The sequence below is a fragment of the Corvus brachyrhynchos genome, unplaced genomic scaffold, assembly GCF_000691975.1.
Source record: "Corvus brachyrhynchos isolate BGI_N302 unplaced genomic scaffold, ASM69197v1 scaffold61, whole genome shotgun sequence".
NCBI lineage: Eukaryota > Metazoa > Chordata > Aves > Passeriformes > Corvidae > Corvus > Corvus brachyrhynchos.
This window is the reverse complement of record NW_008236478.1, coordinates 5,206,508-5,231,322: the sequence shown is the minus strand read 5'-3', so window position 1 is coordinate 5,231,322 and position 24,815 is coordinate 5,206,508. Positions and strand designations below refer to the sequence as shown.

Below are 24,815 nucleotides of genomic sequence, written 5' to 3'. Positions count from 1 at the left end.
GCCCTGGGCCCGATGCGGGTGGCCGGGCTTGGGGCACTCGCCGTAACCCAGTGCCGGCCTTTGCTGCCCCGCACTTGGACAAGAGTCAGCTCCCTGGGTGTGCCGGTAGCCCCGGTTCTGTGCTGAGGACGGGGCCGAAACCGTATCGTGGGTGGGTGTTGCAGCGCTCCGCTATGCAACCCCTAATGATGAGGTCTGAAATCTACTACCCTGGTCAGTTTCCTTGGAAATGTGGCTGCGTTTAGAGCATTTCTGCTGTGCCATGACTTCAGTGGTTTGGTTTTCTGTCTTCTTCCTCCAATTCCACATACTGCCAAATGGCCTAGCCTGCTTGTTGAAGAAAAGGTTTTGCATAACCTCTCCTGTTAGAGGCGAACGTCGAAGTGCCTTTCACTTAGAGCTGGGGAGATAAGGGCAGGGCCTGTGGTGAGTGAATTGGGTTATAGAGGAAACAGGGGGAAAGGGGGCCTTCATCATGGAGCTTTGCTGATGCTTCCCTGATTAAAGATGCTTCCCTGATTAAAGATGTCTGAAAGGAATAAAAAAGCATAGGCACTAGCCAAACAGGGGAGAGACAACTGTGAATTTGAATGTTATCTCTTTGAGAGGATACAGTGAGCCTGTGTGCAGAAAACTGGGAAAGGCAGTTTGTGTAGCAGCATGCTGCAAAGCAGTGATCATGGTGCTGCTGGCTTTTCCTGGAGTGGGAATGATGCCTCCTAGAGCGTGTGGACAGGGCTGGGAAAGGGTGAACGTGGGGTACATGGGTGAGGAACCCAGTGCTGAGAACTGGTAGAAGAGAAGTTTCTGTTGCATGCCAAATGGGCCATTCTGCACATCATAGCAATTGATTTTGAGGTTGGCTATGTGTGGATCCTCCAAAGCTGTGTGGGAGGTGGCAGTCTGGACATTTGTGTGAGGCTGGGGCTAATCAATCCTCTGAGAACCCCCATGGGGAGTGTGGTGGGGTCGTCCAGACATCACACAGGGACTGCTTGCTGCGTTAGTCTGGTCTTGGAGGTCAGCTTGGAGCAAACTGCACTCTGATCTCCCCTCATGTTCCTTAAACACAGCTGCTGTTGGGAATACAGTGTGGAGATGCTGAAGTTTAGCATCACAAGGAACCTCGCATGTGACAAGTCTGTGGGCTTAGGCTGAGAGAAGGTAGCTGGGATGCTTTCAGACTTGAGTTGTCCCTGGAGGCAGTTTAACAGTGTTTCACTTTACAAGCCCAGGCAGGTTGAAGCTGATGCCTGCAAAAAACCACACCAAAATATTAGATATAATTGCAGTTTCGCTGCCATTTCCTGTACAGAGCTTATATCAGAGTATTCTGTGGAAAGGACAGAGAATTAGGCTACAGAGCAGAAGGTGGCAGGTTTGGGAACCACAGGCGTGGATGGGGAAGGGACTATATGAATCTCTCATTCATATTAAGCATTTAAAATTTGCTAATGTTTTTATAAATACTAAAACTTAATTTCTTATTTTTTTGCGTGTTCCTGTCCTATCACTGACTTTCCAGTAAGGGAATTTTGCATTGCTGACTTTCAGGATTTTTAGGAAAAAAATGCATGTTGGTCTGATTTAACCTCTGGTGTTCAATTACAAATAAAAAAAATTGAGGTTAAAGAGTGGTTACTCTTTAGTGTTTTGAAAGAAGTCCAGCAAACACCGCAGAAATATGCTTCTACTCCCTAAGAACACCAGTGTTTAAAACCAAAACTTGAGCTGTCTGCTCAGCTCTGTCTGTTGCAATTTGTGAATTGCTGTGTGAAACTGAAAAGTCTGAAGTCCCACATCTAATTACAAGATCTATTTCAATGAACAGAAGCATGAATGTAAAATGGAGCATTATTTTCTGCCTGAGATCTAGGTTTTACTTGCTAAACAATATAAATCAAAGAAATGAGTTGAGTAATTCTATGTGCAATTGCATAAGGCTACAACATGAAGTGATCCATTGATTTCCAGTCACAGAAGCTATTGAAGCCAGTTGTCTCACGTAATGACTGAAATTATGTTAATTTCATTATGTGAAATGGAATATTTTTGTAATCTCTGGTTTGTAATGCTGGGAGAATATTTATAGCATTGCCACATGAAATAAAGTACCAACATACCTACCTAAATAGCAGAACAAAAGAAGGGACTTGAGGTGAGTAGTTCGGATAAGTAGCGTGAGGTAATATTAAATGCTGAAGATTGTAGGATATGCAGGATCTGACTTATCCTTAATTGTTAATATCAAGACATAAATGTCTTCCTAGTGCATCCATGCTTCACGAAGGATGTGTACTTTTTTCTTGTGGGCCGTATGTAGATTCCATGGAAACACATTTTTGCTCCTGTTTTTCTTCAGTGTTTTGCTTGCTGGTTTGATATAGCTGTCCCTGCCAGGTGCTGCTTCTTACCTTGCTACAAGAGTGGCAGCACTTGTTCTTATTATAGAAAAAATAATAGCATTTATTGATATATAATGGTTTTGTGTATAATTTACAGGTAAGGAACAACATACAGACTGATCCTGCAGGTGATTTTCTAGTGCTGAGATCTACCCATAAGGAGGAATGTGAAATGCAGGTCCTTTATAGGAGGAATCAACATACAGCTAGTGCAGTTGGGATTATTTACTGTTCAGGAGAGTTAGCTCCTAAAGATGGCTCTGCATCTCAAGAGATGAAGAGATTGTATTGGATGAAATTAATTTTCTTTTTAGATTTTAACTGGGTGAATTTAGTGATTTAAATTTGCTGCTATTTTACTTTCATCTCTAAATTCAGTAACACATGCTGAATCACTATAAATGAGACTTAAGCCAGCATGCCTTTCATTAAATAGGCACACTGTGTATATAGCAAGGCAGGATTAATTTTTTTTTCATCAGACTCTATGAAACTTCTATCAACATCTTTTTGGCTTTAATGGCTAACAAAATGAGATTAATTACAAAACTTGTTAAAGGCTCATCACTCTCACCTTTTTATATAACATGTTAATATAGTATAATTCATGTTTCATACATACTTCTGCACTTCTCTCAGGGAGAGCTATCTCATTTCTAATCTTTAGAAAGGAAATGGAAGACGACAGAAAGAAAGACAATTCCCATAATCCTCCCAACAACAACAAAAAAACCCGAAAGTTATTAACAAAAAACTTAAGACCCTCACTGAAGCCTGTATCTTAACACTTCTTGAATAGTCAGTTGGACATGCTGTGGTAGCTAGTAAGATAAATTCTCTTCAGAAGAAAGTAATTGACCTTATCTGATGGTTAGTTTATGGTTGGTTGAAATAGGTCAAAGTGGAACTCAACAGAGTAGGAGTTGTTCTGCCAGTGCTCTGTATACTATAGATAAGAGGTTTTTTGAGTCTGTAGTAATGTGTAGTATTTCAAAGCTTTTTTAAAAAATAAATGAATTAACTCTTAAACTCTAGCTTGGCAATATATTTCATAAGCATATGGTAGACTTTCTCTAAACACTTCATCTTGTGAGCTTTGCATAACTAAGTTTGCAGTGTTCTGTGATTCCCATGCACAGCCGTCAGTGGAGTACCTCCATGCCCACAATTCATTGACTGAACAAAAATACAGAAGTAAAATTAAATATAAAAACTGTGGGGGATTTGGTAATGGAAATTTTGTAGCTAAGGTGAAGTTGATAAGGAGGTGCTATGTCTATTGATGTATCTATAAGTGGAATGTACTCTGTAGCTTTAACCCACAGTCACAGCTTGGAAAGTGCTCCTCAAAAGTCAGTGTAAAAATGCTTTTAATCAAACTCCCTCTTCCTGAAATCTGTCATCACCAAGTTGTTGCCTGGTAGATGTTAGAGCATCTTCCAGGTTGCTCTAAGTTGTGCTGGCTGTGAAACTTCTTTGCAGAGTTCTTAGAGAGCCTCCTGTGAAGACATTTCACTGGCCTGTTGTCTCTGGCTGCAGCAATCACACCCACAAGCACTGTTCAGTCGATGCATTTCTGTCTGATGCTGCAGTATGCTGCAGTCACCTCCACTGATCTAGGACTGCATTGCACTGGTAAAAGCAGCACTGAGCTGAGACTGCAAAGCAAAATCATTTCTGTATAGTGCTGGGTTTTTCTCATTTAGGTTAAACAGAGTTTGGAGGTTGGATGTCATAAATGAGTTTGGCTGAAGTGTTAGAACCAATTGATAGCTGTTCATCCTGTACTTCTGTCCTTGAGTTACAGAGAAGCCAAAGGTAAATGCTACACTTTAGTAAGGCATCATTTGAAAAATAAGCAAGACTATTTTGTCCTTTACTGATCAACGTCTCTAAGAAAATTCAGAGTTAGAAATATGGAATGAGAGTCTAATTCTGCTGCTTTTACTGTATTGCGGTACACTTTGCAACTGCAGGTGCTTTGCCCGGACTGGGGTCTGTAATTTGTATTTTGGAGATATTCTTGTATGCATTGAGGGGGGCTGTCCAAAGCAAAATGAGCAAAGTGCCTAAATGTTATGTAGCTTCAGTTTTACTGAAAGTCTACATTACAGTTACTAGCAGGCATGATTTAGCTATGTGATTCTGTGTTTTCAGCACAACACTTAGTGAGCAGTAACATAGGCAGTATGAATGAAATCTCAAAACGTGGGAAGATGGTACAGCATTAACACAATTGTAGGCAGGGAAATACTTTTTCTGAGTACTTGCCTATGGTCTATTGGAATTTGTGATGTGGTTATCCAATAACAAAATGTGGTTGCCCTCATTTTTGCCCTGTGGTCCTACTTGTCTGGTAGGATTGTCTAAAGTAATTTTTCTGTGTCTTCATTATTTTGGAGTATGGCCCAGCAATTCGCATTTTTGTCTATAGCTTAGTCTTGTTTTAAATATAGAGTAAGAGTACTCTGAGATCATCAGCCAGTGCTATAAATCAGAATTTTAGTGGTTTGATCACATATTTTGATTTCAAATTGTATTTTTTTCTTTTACAGAATTGTAAGTTACTGCTTTGAAAATTTGTAGTCTCTATTCATGGTCTGTCTTCAAGCCCTTCTCAATTTTCAAGTTAACATGTTTCATTCCTGGTTCCCTTTCAAGAAAAGTTACAAAGTAGCCCAAAAGAACTGGAAATTCCGTGTGTGATAGCTGTGGTCTCTTTTGGATCAGGTGACAGACTGTACTTTCATGTACATTGTTGTGGTTTAACCCCAGCCAGCAGCCAGACCCACCCAGCTGCTCATTCACTCCCCCACCTGCAGCATGGGGGAGAGAATCAGAAGGGTAAAAGCTGGGAAACTTGTCAGTTGAGATAAAGACAGTTTAATAGGGGAAGCAAAGGCTGCGCACACAAGCAAAGCAAGGAATGAATTCACTGCATCCCATGGGCAGACAGGTGTTCAGCCATGTCCAGGACAGCAGGACCTCATCACAAGTAGTGGTTACTTTGGAAGACAAATGACATCAATCCAAATGTCTCCTCCCTTCCTCCTTGTTCCCCCACTTTATGTACTGAGCATGATGCCATCTGCTCTGGAATATCCCTTTGGTCAGTTGGGATCACCTGTCCTGGCTGTGTCTCCCCCCAGCCTCCTGACCAGTGTTGCAGGACTAAAAGGCCTTGGCTCTGTGTAAGCCCTGCTCAGCAATGACAACACATCTCTGTATTATCAGCCCTGTGTGCAACACAAGTCCAAAACACAGCCCCATACCAGCCACTGTGAAGAAAATTAACTCCAACCCAGCCCAAACCAGCACATATATTTATATATCAGTTTACCTGTATTATAATAGCTAACTTCTGTTTTGTATCTGGGTTGTTACGGAGTAAGGGGAATGGCCTGCTCACTGTGAACCAGTGTAGCCTAAAAAAACAGAGGCTTGCTTGTAGTGTCAGTTGCAGATTTTGTTACTTGGTGCAGGATTTGATGGTATTCCAAGTATTTAAGTTGAAAGACAACAGTCAGATAACGCAACTGTCTATGTGATGTATATTGCTATGAAGGAGCAATTTTTTTTTTATTGCTAGTCCATTATATAGAGACAAAAGGTCATAAAGAAGAGTCTGTGCTGTAGACTGATTAATCTGGCATTCAGCAGCAGAACTGCAGTTCTGATTTTTCTGTAGCCTGATCACTCAGATTTGCCATTGGTAGCAAAAGTATTTTAGAAAGATTCACTTGCATTGCTGCAAGTTTCAACATATTCTCAAGTTTTTATAAAGCCTGAAACTGCTTGTGGGTAATCATACCTGTACTGCATTTTTTTGTTGTGAAAAAATCTTTAGGTTACATGCTGATTAAGTTTGTCATGAAATATGTGTCTGGAAATCAGGTTATCTTGATCTTTTAAGTGTTCGTGCATCAGCTTCTGACTCAATTCTTGCAGTGATTTCCAAATGGGCAACTGCCAAGTGAATCTTTAACCTACCTAGTAACCTGTGTGAATTGTTCTGAAACAGCTCTCTCCAATTTCCCAAGCATTACCAAAGAGCTTGAAATTGTCCCAGTGTTTAGGAAACAAGTTTCAAAATACATTAAAGCTTTTAAAATAGGGAAATCATCTGCTGCATCATCATCAGAATAGTGTACTTAATAGATGTTTAATGCAGTCTGTGACATTGTTTCTCATTTAAATTTAGCCTTCTCTTCATATGAACAGCTTATCCTTGTGCACTCTTACATCAGTTAAATTCAGAAAAGCCAGTTCTTATTCCTGTCATCTCTTCATTGACTTATTCCTCAAGCTGATTTTATTCAGTGTCTGGTGACCCAGATTTTGGACCTGCCCATGTGCATAGGAAGTGCATAATTTTACATCCTTCGCGGGTCACACGGGTGCTTACTTCCTTGCAGATTTTTTTGGAAAGCCAACAGCATAGCCTGTGCTCCAGCTTGCTTTGTGTCTGGCTGAACTATTGCTCCGAGACTTTGCAATTTCCTCAATACAGATATCTACCTGAGGAGCCTTAGAAAAATTCAGTTAAATATAAGTCTGGTTTTGATCAGTAAGTGCTGGTGTGTTTTTAAGTTTTGTCATGTTGCATTTTATGTATTGTACTACTAATATGAGCTCATTCAAGTTGATGAGGATTAATATGTCTTAAATAATTCTTTTAAGATAATGCCAGAAAAGGATTTGAAAATAAGAAGCTATTTTTATGGGTTGTAGTAAGCTATTAAGTACTAACTCATTCAAAAATATAGACATAGCTTTGCATCAGCATCAAGTCATCACATGAGATTTTGTCTTGCTGAAGGGCTTTCTATGGCTAGTTATAAAATCTAGGTGGCTATTTTTAGATATTATATATCTTTCTGGCTATTTTCTGATGATGGTTGAAATGACCAAACCTAATCCCTGTCACCACAGACCTTGGTATAACAATGACAGAATGTTCAATTTGGTGTTCAGCTTGATGAAGTATTTTCAACAGTGCATCTCTTCCTCATCTTGTACATGTCTACTATGGAACTATCTGTACTCCTGACAGACTGGGTCCTGTGCAGGAAGGAGTTAATGATCTCTCCTGGAGCCTGGCTGAAACCCTTCCTTTACCTCAACCTTTGCCAGTAATAGCAAACTAGTAGGGAACTTAATCACTGACGGAGGTATTAAAAAGGAAGGAAACAGATTTTAGAGTGCATCAGCCTTGATGGAAAGACGTGGGATTGGATAGAGAGGACCTAAAAGATGCTGGGGATTTTTTTTTTATATATACAGCATGAGAAAAGTGTTCAGTTCTAATACCGTCAGTGGGATTTTCACTGTTTCTCAGGGAAAGTAATTTGCTTGCAAAATTGCAGTGAGTGTAACTTGCAATTCTCCTGTGAATCAGAGTAATACAAAATTAATAATGCATATACTGTCGTATATGTACCTGGGGGATACTTTTGAGACATTTCAGCTTCAAAGGGAAGTGTTTAAACTTTCAAGTTTTGGGACTTTCACAGTTTGCACTCTTCCTTAGGCATAGAGTGACTTTGAAGGATTTTTACCCCATTTTGTTCATGGAAAGAATGTTTCCTTATAAGTTTTGTTTTGAGTTAATTTTAGCAGAAAAGTAACGTAGTAGATACTGTTTTATACTGTATATTTGTTCTGGTTTGTTTCATACACGAAGGAAGCTGTAAGCAGTTAGCCAGTGTGTGCTACCTTCTCTTGAAATGTGGAGCTCCTCTGCTGTGCTGGAGTGTCACCTTTCCCTAAGAAATGAACAGATTTTCTTGGTTTGTTTATCGAGCAGGACGAGAACTGGAGTAAGTCAGTTGCTTCAACACTTAATTGCTTCCTAACTGAGAGAAACACTGTGAGTTTCAGTTCAACTTCTAAATTGAAAACAGACTTTTTTTTAGAAGTCATGTTTTATTTTCTTCAGTGATCCTGGGAGATATGCAAAGAATATATAGCACAGACTGTTGTTTTACATGAATTAAATACATTTTGTTTTTTTATGTGTAGGCTGTGTGAGCTCATAGAGTTAACAAAAACGAATTATATAAAATCACTGTAAAATGCATGATTTGGTTATAGGTTTGCAGAGGAATGTGATGCACCAAAGAATTAAATGGTCTGATCTGTATTGAATAGAATGCATTCTTAATCCAATTGGTTTTGAAACTTTTAAATTACTGGATATTTTATTTAATCTGGAACTTCTTAAATTTGTGAAATAATATATTTACATCTGTGTAGCACTGATATTCAAAGCCTATTGAAGTAACTTAAACATTTCTGACATAAAATATTCTGTTTTATTTCATATGTCTTGTGAAGAGACATATGAGATTGTTGAAATGTGAAATTTATTTTGTCTACCAAAACAGCTGGTCTGTTTTTATCTCAAAGATTATGTCTCAAGTGCTCTAGATAAAGTTGACAGATTAGCTAGAGGTTGTAATAGATGCCTAATTATTTCTGGTACATGTGTAATAGAAATCTGATCAAATTTTTTAAAAGAACTCAGAAGCTCACAATTTGGTTTACGGATGAATCCATTTCTCCTAAAATATAACAATTTATGTAACAAACAGTCTATGGAAATATTAAGGGAAGATAAAAATACTGTTACATGGACTTCAATTTTCTACTTTATATTCTATGAAATAACATAGGTTCCAGCTACATCCACTTGTATCCATGTGGGTATATGAAACAGATGGCCAAACTTGGCACTTCATTCTGTGGCAATAGCCAGTACCAAAGCGAGCGAAGCTGCCATTTCCTTTGCTGCCTTTTTATCTACTATTGCAACACAAAATTGGGAAAAAAGTGGTAGTGCAGCACTTGTTTTTCAGTTTCTTGCTTCATACATCAGTAAGTCGCACAAAGGCTTAGCAGGAAGAGGCATCTCCTTGGTCAGCAGTGTAAAAACAGGAAGGAGGAAGTCTATTGCAAATCTGGGTATACTGATTATCAGTTCGTGTTTTGCTGCAGAGGATGTCCATTAACAGCCATCAGCGTGATCCATTGCTTATCCAGCATGAACAATGACTGCTCTAGTGCTGCTACTACAGAATAAGGACCCTGCTTATAGGAAGTAATGTTAACTAACAAACTGTACTCGGCCCTTTCCTGCTCATAGAAACAGGATACTATTAGTGAGAACAATTCACAGAAATTGCACATCCAGGAAAACCAGGCAAGCAAAGCATAATAGCTAAACTAAGATTAATAAAATCTTTTCTCTGAATAGGCCATAGCTGAGTTTTATGTTGTTCTGGCATGTAATGTGAGCTTTTAAATAGAGTGGTGAGATGTAATTATGAGTAAGAATGGCAGAACTGGAATGTAGGTAGTGTCTGGCATTGAAAGGCTGCTTAGGTTTTAAGAAATGTGCTTATTACCATAACTGCAATTGAATGACCGGAAACACCTGGACATTATTTTATAAAGCTTTTTAGGGTGTATGCAGCCACCTATATGAAATTACTCTGTGGAAAAATCCCTACAAAGTTTGTAGCTTGTGTAAACAGAAAATATCTTTGTATATTGTAGGACAAAGGAAGTTTCTGCAGTGTTTCCTGTGAAATTGCAGCTCAAATGGAGTGTGTGATACAGTATCGTGGTTAGGGATGCCATGGTTATAGTCACAGTGACAGGTCTGTTTTGAGGGCAGAATCTTAATTTGCATTGTCAGTGTTTTGTGCTTGCACTGTTCCCACTGAACTCATCATGCAAATTTGAATTGTGAATATTACTTAATTTTATAATTTTATTTAGTATATCTCTGTGTTACTGTTTCATTTGGGATGTTTTTTCAATGAAAGGAGAAATAGGAAGAGCATCTAGTGGGCCACTTCTTGCAATGTGTGTGTGGGAGCTAGTTGAGGGCATCTCCAGCATCAGGACAAAATTGGCATTGGTAGCAAGATATTAGTAGTAAAAACATTATTTTCCATAAGCACAGTCTCTTCATTTGGTACTTGGTTTATTTGTGTGTGTGTTTTGTTTTAAATATTACTTTGAAACATTAAATAAAAAGTGTATGGTTGGAAGGGGTTTCTTTTGTGCCTGCATTTAATTGATCAAAGTAATTAGTAGTTTTTCTCCCCTGCACAGTGCTTAATTTGAAGCTCTACAAATGAATCTTTTTCTCTTGCTTCCATTGCAGATCAGAAGTTGCATGGTCAGACTTACATTCCATGTCAAACTTGTACAACTGTTGTACAGACACATGTAATTCCTGTCATTGTCACAGTATTCATGGAGTTGTAACTGATCGGCACTTACTGAGTGGTTATCAGTATCCTGAAAGGAATGTGTACATACAGTTCTTAATTGCTTCATATGTCTTGTGTAATCAGGAGATGAAAGACTCTATGGCAATATAGGCACGGCTGGGGAAACCTGCAATTCATCTTAGAAATGGGACAGAACAGGATGGGTTGGCGGAGGTGTGAAAATGGTGAAAGGTGGCAAGTCATTAATAAGGAGTTTCTTTGTCCTGTAAAAAGATTGCTGTTTTTTTCTCTATTTTCTGACATGGTTTTTTGGCTATTTTAAAATACATGATCTGTTTTAAAAGTTTCTGCTGCTGCTAGAGCCTATTATTATAAATGATTACTAGGAGAATTGTTCTCTCAAAAAATTTACAGTAATGCTTCATGAGCTCGAATTTGTCTTTCCTGAATATGGATTGCAATTAAAAAGAGAATCATTGCCTATTTAAAAGAACACACAAAACAATCCCCAAAACCTTCAAGAAACAATATTTTTTAAAAAACTCCAATGGGATTTGTTAAATATTTTTTTTTCTTTATTTAATAGACTGTTCTAGTAATGATTTTTAAGTGACAGAGTTATCACCAACCAGGAATTCATATTATCTTCTGAATCATTATTGTTGTATGAAAGTATGGAGATTTTATTTTTAATAAAATAAACTCTTCAAGTTCATTTTTTTTGCCTGAAGTGTGAGTTCCTGAGCAGTTCTGCTTTTCTCCTTTGAAAAGTTACAACTATTGCTATATATATGAGATCAAATTACTTTAGTTCCCATTCTGATTATTCTTGCAATTATTTTTCCATGCTAAACCAAGAAGATTACAGTAAAAGTTGTATTTAGGTGTCTGGTTATTGTCATTTTCTAGTCTAGAGGCCATAGATGCAGAGATAAACTGGAGATGAGGAGGGGAAAAAGCAAATTTGGGATATTTGTTGAACTTACAAAAAATAATTTTGGGCTCCTCTCCTTTTACACTTAATAGTCTGTATGCATGTCAATTGTCTGCCCTTCCAGTAGTCCAGTCAATGTATTAAATTAATTTTTGGGCTTATACAATTTTTTTTTTTTTTTTTTTTTTTTTTTTTTTGGCTTCTAACTTTTTATTTCCCTCCTCCTTAGTGAAATGCTCATCCTCTTTCAATCCCGCCTACACTCAGGCATTTAAGGACATCTATCCTTAATTGCATGCACAGAAATATTTGTATGAAATGATAGCAGAAATGTATTTTTGAAGTGAGACTGTAACCATTTGTGAAGACATTTATGATGCTCGCTTGGAGTGATAATGTATACGTATGGACTTACCATTATGGAATAGATCAGATGATTTCAGGATAATTGATTTTTAGTATTATTTTTGAAGGGTCGTGTGGAATTCTTGGCATGTTAAGTTTTACAATTTTTGACTGAATTTTAGTTCTCTGGAGATGAGCCTTTTTGCTTACTTAGCAGTTGGTGGTTTTGTGCATAGGATGGTGCCCTCTGGTGCTTCAATATATTTTTACATTTAAGCACAAAAAGTCATCAATAAGAGCTATTAAATACACGTTTTTCATATTGTGGTTTAGTTTTGAAAGTAAAAGTTTTAGGGAAGTTTTTTTACGGTATAAAGTAAACTTATTTTATTGTTTTAAATTGGAAAATGGTTGCGTATCTGAAAATTCTGCTTCATTTTTTCTTGAGACCTGAATTCAAATCTGTTTATGCTTGTCTTTCTCCCTTCAGCTTACCTGGTTAAAAAGATCAAGGTAAAAATATCCCTATTGCAATAAAATGTATCCAGTGAACTGAGACATCTTTTTCCTTTAGGTTAGTCTCTGACTACTCCTAGTTTATTTTTTTTTCCTTTTTCAATTACTTTCTACACTATCTTCTTTTTACCTAGACTGACTTTAATATGACTCATCCAATTGTTGGGATGAGTAAAAAAAAAAATGTGTCTCAGTTTATATACAGAGTTCTGGGAATATAGACAAAGAACCTGCTACACATTACCAGGAAAGTTGTTCAGCTCTGCTTGTGCTCTTCATGGGTTCCCTGCTTGCCCTGTCGATTAGGGAGGAACATTCAAGTTAATGTTCTCTCATTCCAGATTGAAAATTAAGGTGATAACGTTGTGCAGTTTTGGGGTTTTTTGGAAGCCAAAATCAAATATAAGCTTCAGTCTCCAACAACAGTGATTCTCTCCTGTTTTGATCCAGTTTGAAGACTCCTACCAAGGAAAAAACTTTGTCAAAGTTTCATGGTATGAATCAAGCACTAGTAGTCTATAGGTTCCTATAGCTGTGCAGATCAGAGGTTGAAAGCAGTTGTAATAAAAACTGATCATGTCTTTCAGTTTGACACAGTTCAAATTTGTGCTATGTTTCAGACCGTCAGCATCTACTTCAGGGGTCCATAAAGCTGAGGAAGATCCTTGGGGCTCTTCATTCAGAGGTGTATAAATGTAAACAGAACCTGAAAGAACTATATTACACATGTAAAACTTCTTTTGGTATCCTAGGCACATTTTCCCCTTTTTATGACACTTCCTCCTGCTGGATGTGAAGCAATTTACAGTGAGAGAGAGATTTTTAGGGTAGACATAATTGCATGTAATTGTCATCTCCTGAAGAAATGGAGCTAGAAGGGTTACTACTTCCTCACTCGCTTTCCAACAGAAAACACTCTGTGTTGTAAATTCAGTTAATTTTGTCTTGTAATTAAAAAAATTATCTCAAGGATGCTTTTAGGATTCCATGTCTCTTCAAGGTACTGCAATATTGGTCACTTGTCTGCCTGATAATTTAGTTCTCAAAAGTGGAGAATTGTTATCCGCATCTCTTGCAGTGTCATTATCTGTTGAAATGTACACTTTCAGATAATTATTCAGAGGTAGCAATTACTTTATTTAGATAGGTGTAGATAATCTTTGAAATAAATATATGTATGGAAAATAAGCTTCAGTATCAGAAATAAACTATGATGTGTGATGTTCCGTAATGGGTAAATCAGATGTGTATTGTCTCAGTTGTGTTTGCAGATTTGAGAAAAAGCCTGATTTCTGTCCATGGCCAGAGATGGCCTGCCTCTCCAGTGTACACTTACTTTTTCACAAAGGCCAGTGCTTTAGGCCAGACTTTGTTCTGAAACCCCTGAAACAGCATGTGTAAAGTGTCTTCAGAGGACAGTGTCCTAAGGGAGTCAGTAAACCCGTTTAATTCATCTTCTTCTCACCTAGACTTAGGGAAAGTTGTGATACAAAGTGTGAATTTCTTCTAAATACTCTGATTTATTTCTGTAAAGGCAAGCAGTTCTTTCTCGGGGTTTTATTCACTTGTGTGCTGGCGAGCGTTGATTTGTTGTTCCCACAAGATGGAGCTGTCTACATATGTAATTAACATGGAATTTATACTACTGGTGCATCTTGGGGAGCTCTGTCAAAATACTGGTTTAAATCATAGGTCACAATTTTATTAGTATCTTTGCAGAAAAGGGTACAATGGCACAAAGGGGCACAAAACAGTAACTATTATTTTAAGGAGGTAGGGTAATCTTGTGATTAAGGCATTGGGAGGTACACAGTATTTCTTTCTTCCCCCCCCATTTCGAACACTTATTCCGTGTATTATTTTCAATTAAATATTGTGATAATACCCCTGAGATTAAAAACCAGTACTTTCTTATCATTAAATTTAAGCATAAGCAGCCTTGATATTGAGGAAAACCTAATCAATGCTGATTTTTATAACAGTGAAAACTGTATTACCTATGCTATGTTGTATGTACTTGCAGAACTTCTGGCTGTGTTTTCTGGAATTTTTTGATATCATTTTAAGGAGCAATCTTCTGATTGCAAAGGATTCCCTTTTTTCAGTATTTTAACAGCATGTGTGAAAGCGTTGGCACGGATGTGAAATGGATAAAAAGTTATCAAGGCAGCTATTGGATACCTTCAAATCATCAGGCAATAACTAAGTCCAAAAAGACAGTGCATTGCTACCGTCAAAGAAAGTTTAGTGTTACAAACTCAAGTATGCAGTTCCTCTTGCACCATCTTTTTGCAGTCTCATTCTCCTTTTAGATATATTTTCTTTACTGAGTTTTACTGCTGTTTTCATTTATACTTACATTACACAATTTACAGTTTGAGCACACGGTGATAGATAGAAGTCTCCTGTCTTTGTGATAATGCCTCCTTTCTCACTTCTCTTTGAGAACACTGGAAGGAGACCTAAACTTGAAGGCTTCTTCCACCCTTAAACAGAAAGGCTAAAGAAAGCAGTAATAAAATGAACTTTTGTTTTTGTGTATGGTGTTTTTGTTGGTTTGTTTTTGTTGGCTTTTTTTTGGGGGGGTTTTTTTTGTTTGTTTGTTTGGGTTGGGATTTTTTGGGTTGGTTGGTTGGTTGGTTTGTTTTTGGGGTTTTGTTGTTGTTTTGGTTTGGTTTTTGGTTTTTTTTCTGTCTTTTTGCTTTAGCATGCAGTGCAGTATAGGTGGTGAGTCCAGCGCGTTTAGAGGAGGCTCATGCTTTCCAGTTATCTGTGAAGGCACTTTGATACATCTGGTCCTCCTAATCTTTTTTTTCTTCTCCAAGGACTCTGAAGACAGTTGGATGTCCCTCTGTGTCCGCCCTCTAGCTTCCAGCCTCTCTGACCCTTTTCTTAATGGCGCAATATTCATGTAACCAACCTTTGTATTTTGGAGTGCTGCAACATCAGTCATTGAACCTTTTTCTCATCCTTTCCCCATTTCTTTACAGGTGGCAGTGCTAGGCTCCACATGCTTGCCCCTGTGTCTTCTCACACAGAACATTAGGTTGCCTAATGAGGCCTCACTCAGTGCCCACTGTGTCTTGTGCCTTTCCTTCCTCCCAGGCCAGGATGCTGCTTCTCCCGCCAGCCAGCACTGGGTTCTGGGTGTGAGTATTTCCCCCTGGCAGATGCAGGTCACTTGTGACCATTCACCACAGCCCTTTAAAGCTCAGTCATCCTGGGCAGCCTTGAGGGAGCCCTTTCAGGCAGTCTGACAGGAACCTCAAGAGGAGAGATTTACGTGTGCCTTTCCTTCCTCCCAGGCCAGGATGCTGCTTCTCCCGCCAGCCAGCACTGGGTTCTGGGTGTGAGTATTTCCCCCTGGCAGATGCAGGTCACTTGTGACCATTCACCACAGCCCTTTAAAGCTCAGTCATCCTGGGCAGCCTTGAGGGAGCCCTTTCAGGCAGTCTGACAGGAGCCTCAAGAGGAGAGACTTACGGGCACACTTTTGCATCTTCCAGCTGTCATTTCAAACTGTGGCAGTGGAAATGGTGAGGGGTGAACCACTTTATGGGTAAACAACCTTGTTTTTCCCCTGGTGCACTTTGGAGGAAAGAACCTGCTTTCAGTACCATAGCCTTATTTTTCTGTCCCCAACAACAAAAGGGGTTGTTCTTGGAATATTTTGTTCAATAGTTTTGCCCTGAGAAAATACCTATAACAAGCAGAACGTAAGGAATTGGCTTTCTTCCTTCAGAATGTAGGAGAGCATATTGCCTTTCTTATGTCTCTTAAGTTCAGTTGCTTCTCTGAATATATTGTATGAGGTTAAAAGAAACTCAAAAAGCATAAGGAATCTTGTTACAAGTCTTTTCAATCTCTTCTGCATCCTTGTCTTCACTGAAAGGTCACGTTCCTGTCAGACACTCAGCTATAGGTTTGTTGTGCTGATGATGAGCCCAGATCTCATCAAAGCCCAGGGGTCTGGTTAGAAAAGGGAATCTTGAAGAATACAGGAAATCACACTTCTCCAAGAAGATTGGGAGGGAAGTACTTTCTGTCTACTCAAGAGTTTTAGAGGCTTTGACTCATGGTTACCTGGTTCTTGAACTTAAGACTGTACTTCTGCAAGCAACACTGAAACCCTTGGAACTTCAGCCTTTTCTTTTCCTCATCTTAACTTTTTAAAATTTTTATTTTTTTACAAACCAGCTTCTCCTTATAAATGTCCGGAGAAAACTTTGTAATTATGAAAGGAAATTAGAGGCTAAAAAAGCAATTTAAAGATTTTTGATCACTTCTATTTTCTAACACTCGTAGTTTGCAGTGCAAACATGTTTGTATGTGTATGACTAAATCATCCTCGTATTGCTGCTCTCATTCTGTGTGAGAAGCTACTTTAAAACTGCCTGTCTTTGCTGTTGTTGATGTATGAAATTATTAAATCAACTTTTTGAACTGTCTGTGCCTTGTCTTTGTTGGGGGACTCCATACCTTTGGTTTTGGTACTGTTCTATGTAAAACCTCCTGCTTCCTCTGACAAAGTCTAAAGCTTTAAATTGCCCTCTGCCTGTTTCACTCATTCTTATGCTGGAGCCTTTTTGCACGCAGATTTCTGTTTCTGATGTTGCTTAGCAAACGGCGTCAGTAATTTCTCCCAAGTCATGTTTCTTCCTGGAGGTTTCAAAGTGAGCTATTAAAGAATTAGTAAAATAAGCCAAAAGACCTGATTCTAGCCCTTCCTGACAGTTAGATCCCATGGAGGAAGCAGCCTTAGGCGTGTGCATGCCACGGTTTTGCCCTGGGAGCCAGTGGGCGTGGGCAGGTGGGGACGGAGCTTTGGGGATTGCCAGGGGTCCGGCTGCTGCCGCACAATGCTCCGGTCATTCCGGCTGGAGTCATCCGACTCTGATTTAGTTGGATAACTCTGCTGGTAGGAATACCGGGAAAGCAAATTTGTATGTTTGCACTTCTTTATATTTAGCAAGGAGTGGAATTTGATGGAAAAGCGATCCATGCTATTTGAGGTGGTTGGAGAAACTGATTCTTTTGTACCCATATTTGAGCATTAGGGCATAAATAACAGACCAGTGAGGCTCAGGTCAACCATGATGTAACTGGTTAAGCACCTGGATTAATGCCATAAGGGCTGGGTTTTGTGCCATCAGTTCTCGGTTTTGTGCCATCTTTTTTTTAATGCTGATTTTGGTGGAGTGGGTCCACCAAAGGATACCACTGACATCAAGTTTGCTCACTTTTATTTTCTTTTTAAGAGAGATAGGTTTCAATAAAGATCATTGCATACATACTATTTTCAACTGGGGATAAAAGTGAACTCTGATTTTCTTATTTGTATTTAATAGGTCTGTATATGATGACCAACCAAATGCACATCAGAAGTTTATGGAAAAACTTGATGCCTGCATACGTAACCATGACAGGGAGATAGAAAAAATGTGCAATTTTCACCATCAGGGCTTTGTGGATGCTATTACAGAACTTCTTAAAGTTAGGGCTGATGCAGAAAAACTGAAGGTAAGGAACAAGTTTTTCAGAGTTTCATATATCATCTTTGAATCTAAAAGAAGGAACTGGACTCTTCTACTGAAGATTAATTTAGTATTTATCACATGCATTCTGATGTTTGCAGCAATTTTTAGAAGTGAATTGGATTTATGATTAAAGCTGTGTTACCTGATACAGTAATTTACATTTACAAAGCTGAATATTTGATTAGATCTCATTCTGATTTTTTTTAATGTATGTTTTCAGAAAATGCTACCAAATTATTTTGCCTTTTTTAAAGACTTTCTCGGAAGGTAAAGGACAACAAATGATAAACACAGTATTTCTGAAATAGGTCTTTTCCTAATCATGCATTTATATGTCAGACCTTAGAAGAATTTAAAGTCCTTATTAGAAAACTAAAAATACCACAATTATACATGAAAAAAATTGTTCTTTACTTTGTAATGAGCAGAAGAGTAGGTGATGTTAGTAGTTTTCATGAGATATGAGAACCAAGATTTACTCACAGATCAGAATGCAGAATAGTGAATTATGAGATCCGTCCCTTTTAGCTCTCCTTACACTTTTGAGAGCAAAATATGCACACCAGACAGAATGAGCATAGTTCATCAGAGGTTATGATTAGAGGACCATTATATAAAGGATATTCAGATAACAAGAGACCAAATACAGCATCAATGAGGTCATTGAGCATCTTTGTTCAGAAATTAATGAGATTTTTAATAAACTAGAATGTGCTTCCTTATTATGATGACCTAATGAGTCACTTACTATGTGGGAAAATCTGAGGTTGAGCTTTGCCTGCACCTGCAGCATTAAAATGTTGCTGTGGTTTGGAGATTTCCACGTTTGATGTTAATCAACCACCCAGTGTTTGCATTCAGCAAAGTATGAATGTTTAATTACCATAAAATGCAATCACCATTTCTTACAGACAATGAATGGCCCATAGAGCTCATTGAGGTTATCAAAAAGGGACCAGTGGTCAATTGGGTCAATGATTTGAATTGTTTGACAGACCTACAGAAACAAGGAAAGTTCAAAAATCCCAAGTAAATTTGAGAAGTTTGCCACAGAATCTGTTAGAAAGAACTGTCATAAGTAATTGAAGTTAACAAAAGCCCTTTGCGATCAAAAGTTCAAGTTCAAGCTGTAGAGTTAATTTGAATTTGCATTTCTTTGTTCTAAGTTTCTCAGGAAGCATGATCTGATTACAAGGGTGAGCAGTCACATCAGGGCAATATATGCATATTTGTCTAACAAAGGTGAAATTATTTTTAAGGTCCAAGTTACTGATACCAACCGAAGGCTTCAGGATGCTGGGAAAGAGGTGAGAGAATGGTGCTTCCTATATGGGCATTATGAATTTTTGTAGCAAAATAAATTTATTTGCATAATTTAAGTGTGATTTTCTTTCCTTTTTTAAAAAAATAAACCTTTAAGGTGATAGCTCAAACAGAGGAAATCATCCGATGTAGAGTTCAACAGCGGAATATTACAACAGTTGTGGAAAAACTACAGTTGTGTCTTCCAGGTGAGTGACCTATAGCTAAATAAGATGGCAAATTAAATAAAGTAAGTCACAATAGCCAAAAGGAAAAGACTTTTATTTTTTCTAAGTTGTGGTCTTGTAACATCCAGTTTAACGAAAAAATTAATAGGTTTTTAAAAAATGTCAAAACGTAGGTTCCATGTCTTTTGTAATATTTGACATAGAGCAATTGCGACACTGTCAGAAGACAGTGAGACATTTAAATGATCCAAACAATGTGGCCACATACAGCTTTGAATGAACTAATATTTTTAATATGTTAAACAATTCATTTTTTTGCTTGAGAGGGTGGGTTTTAGTGTTTGAATACTGGGGAAAATACTAATGATACTCTTTCAACGTTGTACTTTTAGCTCTGTGTCACTACAGGTGTTTTAAAATAAAACGTAAGGACTCTAAATGTTGTTTCAGGAAGGTAATATTGCAGGATTGCACATAAGCTCCCTAAGGGTTTTATCCTGTTTGTCATATTGGTGTAAAGTAGATTTGAGAATTTTTCTTTGTGAAGTCTTCTTGTTGACATGTTCTAAGTACAGTAGGTGGTACTGTTGCCTTTTTATGGAGACAGACCATGGACTGATAATGCAGATAAGGTTGTGGCATGTAGTAAGTGAATGAATATGCTTGATATGTATAGTGCTGACTGTTTTGTTAATATTAATTATTTTTAATTTAAAAGCTGTTAAGAGTTCAGTTATTTTTTTCTTTTTTAGCTGCATTCTAGAATCTTTTTTTGCTAGGTTTATCACATTTATGCTATAGTAGTAATTAAATAAGGTAAATATAGCACATCCTTTTCTGTTTCTAATTTTGTCCTTTACAGTACATATTTTCCTTTTTTATTAACTAAAGCCATAATAAGACTAACAAATTAATCTGCTTGTTTTTATGCAGCGCTGGAAATGTACAGCAAACTAAAAGAACAGATGAGTGTAAAAAGGTGAGTAAACTTATTTCTATCAGAAAAAATGTAACATTTGTAAGTAAGTCGATAGAATAGCACTTACATAGACAAGTAAGTGTTCTAAGTCTGTAGCTTGGCATATGTGTAGTCTTTGTTTCCTACTGGCCTGTATTTCAAGAATATTTGAAAATGTTGTATTAAAGAGCTTCTAGGACCTTAGTGATTGCCATGAAAAATAATGCTTACTTAAATGGGCATGACATGTAATGACGTTGTGATTATAAAATATGAAATAAAATTTGCTCTTCTTTATTACTTAAAGCAGTTTAAGAAGCAAAAAAAGTAAGATCCTTAGGGACTAAAGATCTTTCAGAGTACATTAATAGCTGATTAATATATCATCATATATTTAAATCAAACTCATAATGCAAGAAAAAAGGACATTTTACTCCTTATACCTTTCTTTAGACCTATCTGGTTTCTCTATACTTTTGTGTAAATGCGAATATGAGAACGAAGTGCAGATAATGTATTGTGGTTTGGGGTTTTTCCCTCTGTGACAAGTTGACTTGTTAAAAAGAATAAAAAATATAATTAAAAACTAATTTCTAGAATAACAGTTTATAACTAGTACATGACTAGCTGGTCCTTCCTATTGTGTCTCCACTTTTCATCCTCTCAGGGAGCCACTCACTGCTGCTGTAGTCCCAGTATCCCCAGTTCTACCTCCCTTCATGGCAGCTTGGCTGCCCCTGCCCCATGCTTTAGCTGCATCCTGCCCCACTGGGGCTGCTGCCTGCACCTCGCACACCCACCCCAGCAATACCACTGCAGCTATTTTCTTCTTCATGATTTCCATATCATCACTGCCACCGTGATCCCTGCCTGGTTTGCTCAGTCTCTGGTGCTCTGTGCCTGCCCTTTCGGGATTCCTGGCTGCTGACGGTGCCTCTTTGTGCACTTGGCACCACCGCAGGGAGCTCCTGCTGACAAGTCTGTCTGGACAGGACTGGTTCCATTTGGAACTAGCTGTGCATGGTCAGTTGTCTGCAGGGCTGCTATGTAATCCAGATTTTGTCTGGATTTCAGTTTCTGAGTAGCCAGCACCTCCTACCATACTGTTGGACATCTGAAAAACCTCAACAGCAGCCACTGTGTATGAACAATCAGCTCTGAAGCCTGTGTGTAGACATGTCCAAAATGCTTCAGATTAACTGTACACATCAGCTCTATGAACATTGCAGCAAATCTGATGCATCTTTGACAGTGATATACGTGCTACACGATACCTAGGTATGTTTGCTCTCTGGGAGGTCTTTGCAGAAATACAAAAGCTTTAAGAATGACCTTACAGCTATGGTACTGGGGTGTTTCTTATTACAATTAAAACATGCTGTATGTGAAGCAGTGTGGTAGATCTCATCAGCTTGGCTACTATGCAATATTAGCTTTGAACAGGGCACTAGTTGGGCATCTGCTTAGAGCAGCTGGCATGTAGTAGTGGTAGTAGCATGTTATTGCAGCGTTCTTGGAGCGGCTCTGCATAAAGATGTAAATAGTCCCCTTGCTACTTCAGTCAGAGATCAGACTGAAGAGTGTGCTGTCTGAATCATACCACTTCCCTCTGCAAGGTCTTTTGTGGACTATGCTATGTTTAGTGTGCTGAAAATACTGGAAACACTGGGTTCAAGTGTGTATTCTGCCATACTTTTGCTCTGTCAGGCAAGGCAAGCAGTGTTCTAGTTTTTGAATTGCAGGGGAAGTTATAGTTCCTAATGTCATCGTGTAAAGAGCATTTAGGCGAGATAAAATTGCTGATGGTTTTTAGCATTTTGACTCCATATTTGCTAGTGGTTTTGTAGAGTCCACTGATGGTTGATGCGCTTTCTGAGAAACCATCAGCACTCTTCAAATCTTAAACTTATATCTGATAATTTTCCTGTGGAAGTTGTTGCCAGACAGGAAGTCTTGAAAGTCAAAGGACTCCTGAATTGAGGGGTTTGGACATGTTATTGTCATACCATAAAAAGATCTAAAGGAAAGGGGAGATGCTTTGATGTACCATGCCTTGAAATCACATGGAGTGCAGAAGGCTTAGACTCTGCTGCAGGCTACTGCTTCAGCTCAGATAACTCTTTCATTAGCTACGCTACAGTTACTATTTTGCCTGTGACTTACAATTCCCTATAATACAGCCTACAGGTGGCTATCCTATGGAACTTGCAGGTAATTCAAGTGGTAATTTCCTTGTGGCTCAGCAGAGTGCATTTATTCTGGCCTTTATCACTACTAAAAGATTGAGCAACAGCAAGGACATCCATAGTGTCAGTGCAAAGACTTGACAGCTGATATGTACACATACAAGGGATTTCAAAATTGATCTTCCTAAGTTTTGCTGTGAAGCCTTTTCCTGGAAGAGTCAGAGAGAGTAGCAGTCACAATCCCAGACATAACAAAGCAATGAGGAATGTTTGATTTAGGCAAAGATAATTTCTCATAAACCTTCATTGAGGTTTGTTAATGCAGCAAAGCTTTCACTGCTCTTTTTTAATAAAAAGACACCTTGACTTTCCCTGCTAGTGGCCTTTTAGGATGTATTTTTGTTATTCCATTGTCTTACAGTCTTGCACCATGAATAAAACTCTCAATTCTAATGTTTAAAGGAAGGGAAAACAAAAATATGGATACTCTATATGTTTGGGGGATAGTTGTTACAGAGAAAGATTGGAATTTCATTTCCTTTTTTCCCTGGTAGATCTCTTTTGAGATAATGCAGGATTTTGGGTCCAGAATACATACTGGTTTGTGCAGATGGAATAGAGGTTTATGGAGAAGTCCAAAAAGCCATCTGTTGATAGCAACTTTTGGTCCTTACCAACATGGGTAACATTTGAACTGATGACCTAGAGGTGAAAGGCTCTGTATCCTATTTATCTGTCTCCTGAGCCATGGATAACACAAGTTGACAAGAACTGTAGTAGTGAGAGGAAGTAACTGCAGAATCTGCTCTAAACAGACACAGTTGGCTGGAAAGAGTTACAGAGGGTTTAAAGTCTTAACTGGAGAAGCACAAAGGAGAAGTGTGGTTTTCTTGCTGCTCTCCCAACTGCCTAGTGGGGGCTATGCACTTAGACAATTCGAGCTTCAATTTTAAGTCTGAGATAAGGTCATCACACATTTCATACAGCTCTGTTACCATGGCCTTAGTGTTTGGATTTTGATATGTGTCTTGGGAGAAAGGTCCCAGCTGCTTCAAGTGATTGTGGTCTAACTGGAAACAGAACTGGTGTTCTTGCAAGTCTTTTTCCACAATAAATATTACAAAAAACCCAAACCCATCATAAAATGAAAATAATTAAATAAGTCAATCTGCTAAGGTTGTTGCTGAATCTTCTCAAATCTTCTGTGAGGTGGACTGAAGAATGAGTATAGTGTTTCAGAGTGAGTTTTTTGCCCTGAAAGACTTGGATTTGTTTTTTGACCTTGGTATAAGCTTTTTTCCAAACTGTGGGAAGGACAGAGTTGGTTAGATATTTAGGTTACTAAAACTCACTGAGACAGCCATGCAGCCTTTCTCTGCATAAACCTTCCAACCATCCAAATAAACCGTAAGACATAAGGGATGCAAATATGAAAAGTTCATAATTTGTATAATTTGGTTTTACCCACGTGTGTATGGAAATAGAACAGATGAAACCATGGTGATTTGATTTTGTTTTTCTGCATTGTTTTGGAACCACATCAGAATGCAGCACTGGCTTTTACCAGCTGCAAATCAATGCTTCCCAGAGGTACCATGGATATGGCAAAAAAACCCATCAAAATTTATATTTGATACTGAACTGTCAGCTGCTTTCTTTATCACCATTCTCAAGTCTTACTATTTCAATGATTTCACTTTTAAAAAAAATTTCCTACCACATCATTATTGACAAAAAAGGTATTCCACAGATCTTGTTTTTTTCCACACAGCAGCTCTTTAATCTGAAGTTTGGAAATACTGAGCTTTTGATTGAGTTATAGAGTTACAAGTTATAGAGTTATTAGTGCCTCTGTCTCAGTTCATGGTCCTTTGGGCAACTGAAAAAATTGGTATACTGGGGAAGTTTAAAAATTAGGTTTAAAGTTGGTAAGGCAACTAGATTAGAAAACAAAGACTTGTGGTAAAAGGATTTCAGTTGCAATTTCAACATGTCACCTTCAGGATCTCTCTGAATATGACTTTTCTGGAGCATTATTGAAAAATTCCAAGGAACTCCCTTTAATGTGTTTGGTAGCAAAGTTTTATGTATTTATTCAGTGGAAATGTAGTAAGCAGGAATATACAGTATTTCCTTTAAGGGAAGCACTAAAGTTGGGGAATACTACTATTTTTTCTTTGTAAACTAAGTTTATTTCCTTA

At 38.1% G+C, this 24,815-nt stretch overlaps 1 protein-coding gene across 5 annotated transcripts in view; it reads left to right on the top strand.

Annotated features, from left to right (window-relative positions):
* The window catches only part of EXOC6 (exocyst complex component 6), an 86,948-nt gene that overhangs the window by 2,883 nt on the left and 59,250 nt on the right, over nt 1–24,815 (top strand). For all 5 annotated transcript variants that reach the window (XM_008643804.1, XM_017726055.1, XM_017726057.1 and 2 more), the window contains exons 2-5: nt 17,792–17,963; nt 19,240–19,287; nt 19,401–19,491; nt 20,404–20,449. In XM_008643804.1, coding sequence (XP_008642026.1) covers nt 17,792–17,963; nt 19,240–19,287; nt 19,401–19,491; nt 20,404–20,449 — 357 coding nt within the window. The remainder of the gene's footprint in view (nt 1–17,791; nt 17,964–19,239; nt 19,288–19,400; nt 19,492–20,403; nt 20,450–24,815) is intronic.